The sequence below is a fragment of the Hermetia illucens genome, chromosome 1 (genome assembly GCF_905115235.1).
Source record: "Hermetia illucens chromosome 1, iHerIll2.2.curated.20191125, whole genome shotgun sequence".
Lineage (NCBI taxonomy): Eukaryota > Metazoa > Arthropoda > Insecta > Diptera > Stratiomyidae > Hermetia > Hermetia illucens.
Genome location: NC_051849.1, coordinates 31,896,651 through 31,908,655, shown reverse-complemented (window position 1 = coordinate 31,908,655; position 12,005 = coordinate 31,896,651). Strand labels below are relative to the sequence as shown.

Genomic DNA, 12,005 nt, shown 5'->3' with positions numbered 1-12,005 from the left:
TTTTCTTTTTTCGGAAAAGATTGGTTGTCGATGTTGGCGAAGACTTGTTTTTTTCAATAAACGACATATTACCCTCTAGATTACTTAGCTGGCAATTTGTTTTATATATTATTATTTTTTAAGAAAAATTAGTACTTCATGGTGTGGAGGCAGAATGTTCTTTTCTACATGGTCAGGTAGATGAGCAGTTACAATATTTTTTTTTCGGGAATCCACTGAGCGACAAAATGCGAAGTACATCATGTAATTTGGTTCTAATCATGAACTAAAGTTGCTACAAACCACTAATGACACCACGTCATCGTAGTGCAGCACATAGGAAATGGTTAGTTTATCATCCAATATTCCTCTTATAAATGGTTACAATTCACCCCTTGGTGGGGTATAGCCCGTCAAGCAAGCCTACGTGCCATCGCTCCCGGTTACCTGAAATATCCTGCAGCTACCCCCACAACTTTCCGAAACACTAGCGCTCCTCTATCTTTCTGCCCCAAGTGCCCTTGGGGCGGCCTATTCATCGGTCATCTTGGTAGAGTGCATTCCACTGCATGGCGTAGTCACAGTGCGTACGAGTGCCAGGCCTATACGCCGACGAAGCTCTTCATTTAAGATAGTGTCAGGCCAACATACTCGGATGATACGACACAAACAAGTTGGAGCTTTTGGATAATAGTGGAGTTCACTTTCCATGTACTACTCCCATATAGTAACACAGGAAGAACACTAGCACAAAACAATCTTAACTTGATCTTGGTGTTGAAATAACTGTATTCCCAGACTTTAAAGAGGACAGCGAAAACAGATCTAGTGATGTTAATGCGTCGGGCAACATCTAGTTTCGTCCCACCATCGGCAGAAATCACGCTTCCTAGATATACAAATTGCTACCCTTTAATCCAGATAGGGAAAGCTGCGCCGAGCCATCAGACTTTTCTTGGTTTTTCTTTGGTTTTCTTGGTATTTATCTTCAGTCCCACTCTACTTGCCTCTGTTTTCAAATCCAGAGCCATTTAGTCAAAATCAATGACCCATTGAGAGAGCAAACTGTTGTCATCATCGTAATCGAGGTTTCTGAGGAAAGATGTCATCGTGCATTGAATTCCTCCACGTAATACGAAGAAGTAATATCGATGACAGAATACAATACTAGCGGACTCCGCTCGTAACATTTTGTGCCATCATATAGAATGTCGTTCCGGTAATAGCTATTAATTTCTCCGGAATATCTCTCCTGCATAGAGCACTCCTGATACACTTCCTGTTCACGCTATCGAAAGCTTTTTTGAAATCGACAAAGAGCAGGTGTAGCGAAGATCTAAGCTCCGTGCACTGGCCCAGAATGATCCGTGGCCAATGCAGGAGGTACCGGACCGGAAACCAGCCTGTTCTCTGTCCATGAAACTTTCGAGATGTTCTTTAAAGCGTTCCAGGATTATTTTTATTTATTATTTTTATACTCCTCTATTTGTTACAATCAAAACGGGTCCCCTCTGCGATTTTAACGATCATCTCCTTCCTCCACTTTCTGAGAAAGGTCTCGGATTTCCAAGATTTCAGTACTATTGGAAGCAGCAGATCTGTAGTAACTGCAGGTGCAGCGATAAATAACTCTGCGGGAAGACCGTCAACTTTAGCGGCTTTACTCCGTTTGAGTACATTGATGGCCGAAATGATTTCTATTCTGTTTGAGGGAACAGTCCATATCCGCATGTTAAAGTGACTAGCCATTTCATCCATAAGAGAAGGAACCTCATCGGATGTGATACAGTTAAGCACCGCGGTGAAGTGTTCTTTCCACCTCGTCAGTTGTTCATCATCGTGAATGAGTTTTACCGTTGACGACCTTCACAGGACCATTGAAAGACTTCCTCTATCAGACACATATCTGACGTACTCATACGTGACCCGACCTTTCCCATATTCGTTCCATCTAAGTTGCCACTTAGATGTTACACTCACATCTAACACCCTTTTGACCGCAAGCGGTCCTAGACCCTTCACTTGATCTCCACTTACTAAGTCTGTTTGTCGCCGGACTACCTCCAGTGGCATCGGTCGAGACCGTACGACGTACAGGAAGACACGCTAACAACGCCACTCGCTGACACGCCTAGGTCAGTTTCCTGCCCTGTGCCATCATCGCAAAATCACTTAACATTGCGGACCCGTACGTAGAACATGCAAGAAAGAGTCCCACATAAATGAATCTAGCAGCTGTCGTGCTTACACCCCATTCACACCTCATCACACGCCTCAACAGATACACCAATTTAGTCAACCGTGGCTTGAGTTCGCGCAGGTGCGGATCCAAGGACATGCGTTCCACGATCGTGACTCCCAAGTATGTCGCTCTTCTGCCGGTATTTCAATGAAACTCCATTCAGTTTAACCAAGGGCGAATGACGTAGGCAGCCTTTCAGCATCATCGCGACGGTTTTTTCCGTTGATACCGCGACACCGACTTTAAGAGACCACGCGTTAACGATGCGCATGTACTCAGTGCCCTGCTGCTCGAGCTCAAGTCGACTGTTCCTCTCAACAAGAATGAGTAGATCATCCGCATAGGCAACACATTCAGCAACGGTTGAAAGCTTGTAATGATTGTTTAAAGATAGGAGATCAAGTCGATCCCTTGAGTGGCCGATAACGACCTAGAGGGCAGAGCTATCCCAAAAAGCTAAACAAATTGGCAAAATTTGACCGTGAAGGTCCGCCCACAAAGATTGCAGCTCTATCAAAGCTCTCGGTCGACACGACGAAAAGCTAAACAAATTGGCAAAATTTGACCGTGAAGGTCCGCCCACAAAGATTGCAGCTCTATCAAAGCTCTCGGTCGACACGTTCTTGCACGCCTCTGTGCTAGCCAGGCTCGGGAATGTGGGGGGGTCCTTTGAGCGCTTTGATCCCTCACGCTTCATTACTAAAAACAACGTGCCTTTTCCGATGCGTGGGTCCGCACCGGATTTTAAAATCGATTTTAAGTAGGAATTCGCGACGGCCTATCGAATGAAAACCAGAACGCGAGCTAAACTGGAAAATAAAAAAAAACCGGCTCGACCGCGCGCGTGGAGCCGTTTGTCTCCGGACCCGAGTGCCGCGATCAAGTAGGGGAAGATCCACGACGGATCACCGTCCCGATTGCCGTCCCTTCCACCTCAGATCTTGTACGAGGCGCGGCCTCTAAGGTTCCCACCCTTCCTCGACATCCTCCGGCCAGTTATTCGATTAGAGGATGTCCCTTTAATAAGAATTCCGCGGGAGTAAGGAGGAACTAAGGGGAGGAAGTCCTTAGAGGCCGCGCCTCGTACAAGGCACACTTAGTTTCGACAGCACAGTTAATCGAATGCGCCTTTAAAATCTACAACACGGACTGTCTTCCAGAGTGCAGGGAATGACCAGTGCAATAGCAAATGCTCTCATGTTACGGGATTTCGCTCGCTATCGAAGTTCGAGCGCGCCACACCCGCCACCACTCGCGACGGTCAGTAGAACCTTCAATCCCTTTCGTTCATCGATCCGCTTCCACGATTCCACAGTTAACCAGATCTTATGACGCCCTTTGCGACGTGGCCGACGACTTGTGCAGCACGCGAAAAAAGAGCATTTTTGATGGCGGCCTAATTCTCATCAATATCCTCAGGCATTCTCAAGGTTATTCAGTATATCTGCCGTCCGATCAACAAGATAGCTCTCTCACTGTCGAACGATGGCTGAGTCATGCAAATGGTCGATGCTGAATTTAGGGGGTCGCAACTCCCCACTCCTGCGAGAAGTGACGAACGCAACAAGCAAGCGAACGTAAGCGACCTTCAGATGGTGATCCCTTTCCAGGCCGATGTGAACGCCTCTCATGCTACACACATCCATGAGACAATTCCTAAATCTATTGCTGACCGTGAAGTGGTCGATCTGATTATTCCTACGACGTCGGTCAATTGAAACCCAACTGACCTTATGGCAGGCTCTGTGTTCGAACGGTGTGCCACCAATGACGAGATGGTAAAAGTTGCAGAATCCACTAACCTTTCATCATTATCGTTACGATCGCCAAGACCGTGTCTCCCCATCACATGTCCCGAGTAAGGTGTTGTCAGAGCCCACCTTGACATTCAGATCTCCTGATCACAATGTCACCTTTAGGAAGCCTCTCCTGAACTGCTTATAATTGCTTGTACGAAGCATTCTTCTCCACTATATCGGTCTCCGTAAGTGCATAGCATTTTACAACTGTGATCTCCTTAATCTGCACCGGAATCATGCAGTTGGAAGTCTGTCAGAAACCGGCCCCCAGGTCAAGAGAGCGCGCTCTGTAATAGCCGCCAGAAACAACCGTCTGCTACCACTTGGCTTTCTAGAACGCAAAACCACATTGTTATCAGTGTACAAGAAGAGGACGAGTACTCTCCAGAGTCCAAGCATCTTACTTCACGTTGTTGAAGTTTCGGGAGCAAAAAAAAGTTCAAAAATGTGCGTATTTGCTAGCTATCCCTTTTAATCGCCTCTTACGACAAGTAAGGAGGACTTTGAGTGTATTCTTAAACTCTAACTCACAGGAGCAAATCTCATGTCTTTTGATAAGTTTGAATAGCCAGGAATATTCGTTGCCTTGGTTCTTGTTAAAAAGGGCACCGCTCTGTGTTCTTCAAATCTCTTTGTTTCGGCGACGTCTAATTTCTTTTCATCCTTTAAGTTTCTGACTAATCTTACACCCTCCTTGGAAATGATAACTTGATGATCTATTGATTTTTTTTGGGCTAACTCGGCCTCCTTAAGGTGCTTTCCGAAACGTGTTTCCCCTTTCTTTCTTGTCTGCTCAATGTACATTTTGTTGATATTTTCTATATTTCAGATTTAACTATTTGGCCGATTGCGTCCTTTGGTTGATTCCAAAAGAGTTTGAAGTTGACTCTGCTTCTTCTACTGAAGACGACCTTCAAACCATATTTTCCCATCTGAGTGTAATTATGCGGTGTTTCCAGCGATTAATTATTTGAAATAATAAAAAACTTGTTTTTTCTTTCTCGATGGTGTAGATATTTATTCTTGCAAATTCCGATATTTCGGGAACCACTTGTTCCCTTCATCAGGACTTGTTAGCACTGACGAAGGGAACAAGTGGCTCCCGAAATATCGTTTTTTGCAAGAAAACGAGCGAAACACGAGCGAAAAAGAAAAACAAGTTTTTTATTATTTCAAATATTTTCCCAATTTTTACTTTAATAAATGGCAGATTCACTATCCTCTAATTGGACAGTTGATCAGATGGAGTAAGCCTGTAGAGCGCGGGCCCTTAAAGAGTGCTCTTACATGTCTTCATAAAATTACTGATAGTCCATTCATTGAATTCTTTAAGAGTGGCCACTTCCATAATGTATTTGGTCTTCTTTATCACCACATTCCCTCAGAGGAAGGGTTAGCACCCTATGGATGCGGTTTAAAGAAATGACCTTGTGCTGATGGTTGTGGTCCGAGGTGTTGGAGTGACTTGTTTGGCACTCGTCATTTTCCTGTAGATTTCAAGGTCTAATGCCATCTGTTTTTTCCTCAATAATAGTTGTCCTTCCTTTTTTATCTCCATCTTTCAAGTATTGTGGAAGACAAGTAGTCGTCGAAATAGCATATTTGCAGAAGAAGGAAAAAAATTATTTTAATTGATAATAATTCACTTAAGTGCTCACTATAGATTTTGTTAGTATTCCTAAAAATAAATTCTCCTAAGGCCTCGGAAATTCTGAAAAAAACATCCCACAAAATAATATAATTCTGTCAAGTAATAAACTTTGTACTTCTTTGCATTAAGAGTATTTTAGTCATGTTGAAACCCTGAACTTTCAGCGCTAATATCAAATATGAGATCAGAAAAAATCACTTTCTTTTAAATTAAACGAAGTAAACCGAAAAATTATCTGATAGTGTTAGTCGAGATGATTCATAACAAAGATACATCACGTATGCAAAATTCACGAGCAAATGTGCTTCATATATGTACAAAAGATACTGCTCTAAATAACAACAAAATTACCATATACGAGTATCTAAAGCGCATATGTATGCATCTAAAAGATGACGAAAAAGAAAAGCTTCACTGGAATTTTAATATAATAAAAAGCTTGACTGTTAACATCTTTCAATTGGAAGTCTCATTAAATCTACCATAAGCTCGGCTATAATTTCAAGAGGAATTCTCCTCTCTGAACGTAAAGTTGGTTGCATCTGTATCTGTGGCTGATGGAATTGACTTCGGGTAGGTGCCGGCCGAGTATACAAATGACGAGTTTGCGCAAAATTATGTTTTATTTCAATAGTATTGGTTGAAAGTTTTTTAACAGGATTTTTTTTTATGACAAACAATTAGGAGGAAATGTTAAGGCCAATGGTTCCTTGGTTTAATTAGATCAAAGTGCGGGAAAATCTGTTTTTTTTTTGCAAGGCAGATTCTTTTTTCACTTACAATTTTTGAGCACATCAGCGCGCTCGAATAGTTGTATCCCTAAAATAATAAAGGATACTGGGAAATATGAGTGGTCTTGGAGTACATCCGGAGCTATTTTCCGGGATCTGCATAAATCTTTTGATAATAATTTGAAAAAAAGAATCTCTTTTGTATTCCTTATGATTAACTGGTGAGGGTGGTTTTCGTTGACTAAGGATGAAGCACTAAATAGAGATCATGAGCATAAAATCTGAAGGTTAAGGTTCAGTATTTTATGAACTAATTTCTCAATTCAGATTGACTGCTCTATATTCAAATATATAACTCTTCCACGTCTCAATATTTCCAACGAGCACTCTATAAATTTTCCTGCATGCTCTCGGAACTCCTTCCTATAGTGGATCGAAATTGTATTGTTGTTCCATGCTATTTTCATTTTCATGTGTACGTTCTCTGTCTAATATATCTGACGACCAAAGCTGTCTTCAGACATAGTGAGATACATAGTACGCGACATGCTTCGTCTTTCATTCCGCTAAAGCTACGAACAAAATCAGAATAACGTTTCGAATTGAACGTCAGTTGAGAAATTCTACTTGTTGTTACCGGACTTTTCACCAGCTATTATCCGTAGTCACCGAAAATTAAGACCAATTATTTGAAGTTTATCTTTTCGCAGAAAATTGTTCGTTACCAACACGTCAGATGATTTATATTTTGTAAATAAAGTGTCGTGTGATTCTTGAGGAAGATTTATTTGCGAAAGAAAATTTCATGGCAAATTATATTTAGTGTGACTAGAGTCATAAATATCTTCAACGTTTCGGAATAATACTCTGCAATATTTTTGGGCTCTAGAAAATCAATAGTGTATCATTTTGGCGGATTGATATCAAACTGATTTCAAACGAATTGTGTGCACTGCCCTATAGTAGTGGATCCTTATTGTCCTTTGTGCCGATACGTGTAAACGGGATCAATTTGAATAGCCCCTTATAGTTTATGCATTTGCAAGGTGGTGGTGCCTAAATCGATTCGTTAATTGATTAGTGACACGAAATACGTGTAGAAGGCTACAAGAATGATGACAATGATGGAAGCAACAACAACTATTGACTTAGGGACTTGTCCCATGCCGAATTCTACAGACAATGTTGCTACTGAAGCTCAAGAACATATCGAAACACCAGAAGAAAGGTTTGAATTATCATACTATGATTTAGGATATTCCACTAAGTGATTGGATTTTCCTTTTTTCCAAATTATTAACTCTATATAATTTCCATTTATTCGATCCAATTAATAGCATTTATTAGGAATATATTAGTGTATATAAAAGTGAGATAATAATATAGATTTCTGCATAAAATCTCGTTTCATAGTTGAATAGTTCTTCTGAAAAATAACTTATCTTCAAATATTCTCCCAGTAGTTATTGGAGATAAATAATTCATACAAATCAAAGATATTTGTTTTACCTTAAAAGGGAACTGAATTTCACCGTTTAGATAAATATTACGGCAGTTCTGTATGTAATCATTAGTTAGCCTAAACAGCAAGAACATCTCTCATTTTTTTGAGGAAAAAGACTTCTATGAACTCCAATGTTGTTAAACTAGGACTATAAAGATGTTTGAGGGGATAACGATAGTCAAGAGAAAACCGAAAAACAACAATTTGGTTCCTATTTTTCTTCCAGTCCCCTCATCAATCTTACATTTCCGTGATAGGTACGAACCTTAACGCAATTACCAAAAGGCACTCCTCGGAAGTGTCATTCACTCAACTACACCATATGTGCCATATATTGTATTCTTCTTATGCTTGTTATCGAATTTTTTCATGAAGGTTATTACTACAACCAACCACCACTATTCGAAGAGTGCCAGCTAACTTACGTTCCATACTTTGTAGTTCGTGAACTCAAATAGGAATTTATTGCTAGGCACCAGTATAGTTGTTCCCTTCAGAAACAAAGAGAAACAATAAACTGCATGCATACCTATAAAATGGATTTCTCGCCATTCGTAAATCCTCTTTGAGGAGAATATTGTATGGCTTCATTGTTTCAAACGAGATTGGTTTCTGATAGAGTAATTAGTATTGGCAAGGGTTGTAAAGTTTTGAGCTGAGAAAAACCGGATTGATATAGCTTGAAAAATTGATTGCCAAAATATTTAAGAATTTTCACACATTTTTTACTATTTTTCAATAAATTGAGAGGAATTTTAAAGTTTCATCGTATGATGAAAAGCCTAGGAATACCATACAATTTAAGTTTATTAAATTGTAAATTTTTTTTTATACATGAATTGATCCAATCTAATTCTCCATAAGCAAATCATCATTACTCTTTGTGATAAAACATTGATTTATAACATAGTGTGACTGACATTCATGCTTGCAAATGTAGTGACTATAATGCTCACAATATAGGGCTAGAGACTCATCGACTGCACACCATTAATCGTTACGATCAGAGTAGTAAAAACCAAGCTTGATTATGATTCACGCGGGGTCTACAATACAAAATGCACTCGTTACCTAAGCATATAAATTAATCGCGATAAACTCATCAACTCCGAAAATGGTATAAACACGCTAATGTCGCGACATACATATGTTCATGATCTGGAATGACTACAATGGTCAAGGACAAGGATTTGTGACAAAGTGTGTATGCACAATAATATCATTCGTGGATTTCATTTCCTGACCTTATCTCTAAAACTTGATATCGCCGGAATATTTGTGCCCTAAATATTTCGCATATACTTTAGAGCTTATCAGTCAATTTTGTAGTCCTTTTTGTAAGGTCTCATGGATGAGACATCCGTACCGTTGCAAAACAATGCAGTTCAGAAAGAGTCATAAAAAAGGATACTCCCACTTTATATCCCAATTAGAAAGCTTATACAAAAGTCTATATAGCATTTTGCGATTTGTTTGATAAATTAAATATAAACCATCTCTCTTACCAATGTCAACTCTAGCAAATCATAAAAATAATAAATCATTTGAAATCGAGATTGTAATCCTTCTTTGCTAAATAAGTGATTATCTTTACCCAGTTAAACTTGGTGTGAATTAGAAACATCGTAGTGAAACGTGTTTAGTTCAATTTGGAGGGACAGTCTTCCCTCCAACTTATTAATTTTCTATACAGGGAAATCTTTGACAAAACCAGTTCATTTAACACCGGCATTACTTTTCTGCTGTCTGGTAGATACAAACATAGAGGTGCCATCATTCGTAGTGTATCGGAAATTTACAGGCAATCAACCATGGTCATCATCCTTCTTCCTCATTCCTTCTTATTCAATGACGGTTAAGCCTTGGCAACATATCCTGTCTTTAATTATCTCGATCCAACGATCGGGCCTTCAGTTTCCAGATTGAAGATCTGCTCTGCTATACCTAAAAACCACATTAACCTGAACAACATCATAAACTTCAGACCTATCTCCCTAATAAACATCTTCGCCAAAATTGTTAAGGGTATGGTGAAGGAAAGACTGTCTATTGTCTGACTAGATTGTAGCCAAGAGTAAAGGCAGAGTTGTGAATGCTGTGTCTTTTGACATCAACAAAACGTACGAAAGAGTAGACCTACCCCTTCTTGCTGCAACTTCTGAAAGAAAAAAACGTGCCATCTTTCATATACTCTTGCGCCCTGCGCTTTCTGGAATACAGGGATCTGAAGCTGGATGAGTGGTCGTGCTTGGTAAATAGTGGCTCACCCCAAGGAGGTGTTTTAAGCACGGTACTTTTCAATCTGTACACAACCTCACTTCACTCCAATCTCAATAACTCAACTATACCAATAGCTACAAAAAATGAACACGTGGATAGGCTACTGCAAAAGCAGGTTGACCTTTTTGTGAACAAATGTAACACACAGAAACTTCCCAGTGAATAGAGATAAGTCTAGCGTCATTGTATTTAGGAGAAATAATGGGAAAATCATGTAAAATTTTAGTACATCAGTCCTATCAAAAATAGATACCGGAGATAACATTTCTGAGCAGGATAATTACGAAATCCCTATCCCTGAAAAATCACACCAATAATACAATCATGAAGGCGAAACAGGCTTCGGGGGCAGTAAATTTTCCCACAGGTTTCTCATGGGGATGAAAACTTGATAGAGCCGTAAAATTGTTCAGGACTATTGTGAGACCAGTGCTGGATTATGGTACTTCCTCCACGCTTTTGATGCCCAAGTAGAGATGCTTGAGTTTAACAAAGTCTTTACCGCATCATGTGGTCCATTCAAAAACGTGCTATTGGTCTCCAGGCAGCTGGTATGGCTCAAAAAATCTGCTTCATCCTCCTATAGTCTGGTCACACACAATTCTATGGCCAAAAATGGTCTACCGGAAAATTATAAGGACTTCAAGGAACCCTTAAATAATTTCAATATCTATAAGGAGGAAAAAAGGGTGGGAAACCTGCTGGTCTGGAGTGGGTCAGGGCAGCGAGGAATAAATTAAAAAAATTATAAATTCAAAAAGGAGCTATTGGCCTCTAAGCAGCTGGTATGGCTCAAGATCTGCTTCCTTCTCCTATAGTTTGATCACACACAATCCCATGGCCAAAAATGGTCTACCGGAAACTTATAAGGATTTCAAGCAACCCATCAATAATTTCAATATCTATGAGGAGGAAAGAAGGGTGGAAAACCTGCTGGTCTGGAGTGGGTCAGGGCAGCGAAGGAATAGGAACAGAAATTGCTGGGTAGTTAAAATTCAAAATAAGATAACCGAACTCAGAAACAGGGGTTTTGCCCTATATGGAACTGATGGTGCAACGTCAGCTATGGCCTCCAGCTGTGCGGTAGTCTCTGACCACCCTCGGGTAAAAGCTACCTACAGAATGCAAGCAATAACGGTCCTCTCTGCTGTTAAAATTCAAAATGAGATAACCGAACTCAGAAACAGGGGTTTTGCCCTATATGGAACTGATGGTGCAACGTCAGCTATGGCCTCCAGCTGTGCGGTAGTCTCTGACCACCCTCGGGTAAAAGCTACCTACAGAATGCAAGCAATAACGGTCCTCTCTGCTGAACTGAATGGGTAAAGATGGCCAAGCAAATAGTTAAGGAGAGGTAAAAAAAAGAAGATAGCAATATGCTCATAGATTTCGTCGTTATGTAGGCTACGGAATCGTCCATCCTCATGTAAGGGGCTAAACATTCTTCGCAGGATTCTTCTCTCGAACGCGGCCAAGGGTTCGCAGTTGTTTATTTTTGCTAAGAACCCAAGTCTCCGAGGAATACATAAGGACTGGCAAGATCATATCTTGAGCATGCGTAGTAATTTTTCCACCCCGATAACATTGCTCATTATCGAAATATAGAGCAACACATACACCCATCTTCAGAAAAAGGTGTTTATCTGCTACCACGCTAGAAGGCGCTGTGATAATCTTAAAGAAAAAATTTAAACGGCATTTTAACGTGCGGACTTAACCACAGTCTGCAGATTAGGATTGTTAAAAAATATTGAAAGCTAAATTTTTGGTTTCTTGTTAAACTTTTTTTTGTAAATTTTGGTGTTTTTTTAATTAATAA

The 12,005-nt window shown here is 40.2% G+C and overlaps 1 protein-coding gene across 7 annotated transcripts in view; it reads left to right on the top strand.

Moving 5' to 3' along the window:
- Window positions 1–12,005, top strand: part of LOC119648353 (protein GDAP2 homolog) — a 152,509-nt gene that overhangs the window by 101,886 nt on the left and 38,618 nt on the right. Inside the window, exon 1 of one of the 7 annotated variants that reach the window (XM_038050116.1) lies at window positions 6,969–7,630. The exons of the other annotated variants lie outside the window; for them this stretch is intronic. Within the exon in view, the coding sequence (XP_037906044.1) occupies window positions 7,515–7,630 (116 nt within the window). The 5' untranslated portion in view covers window positions 6,969–7,514. Of the gene's footprint in view, window positions 1–6,968; window positions 7,631–12,005 lie in introns of those variants that run through there. 7 annotated transcript variants of the gene reach the window in all.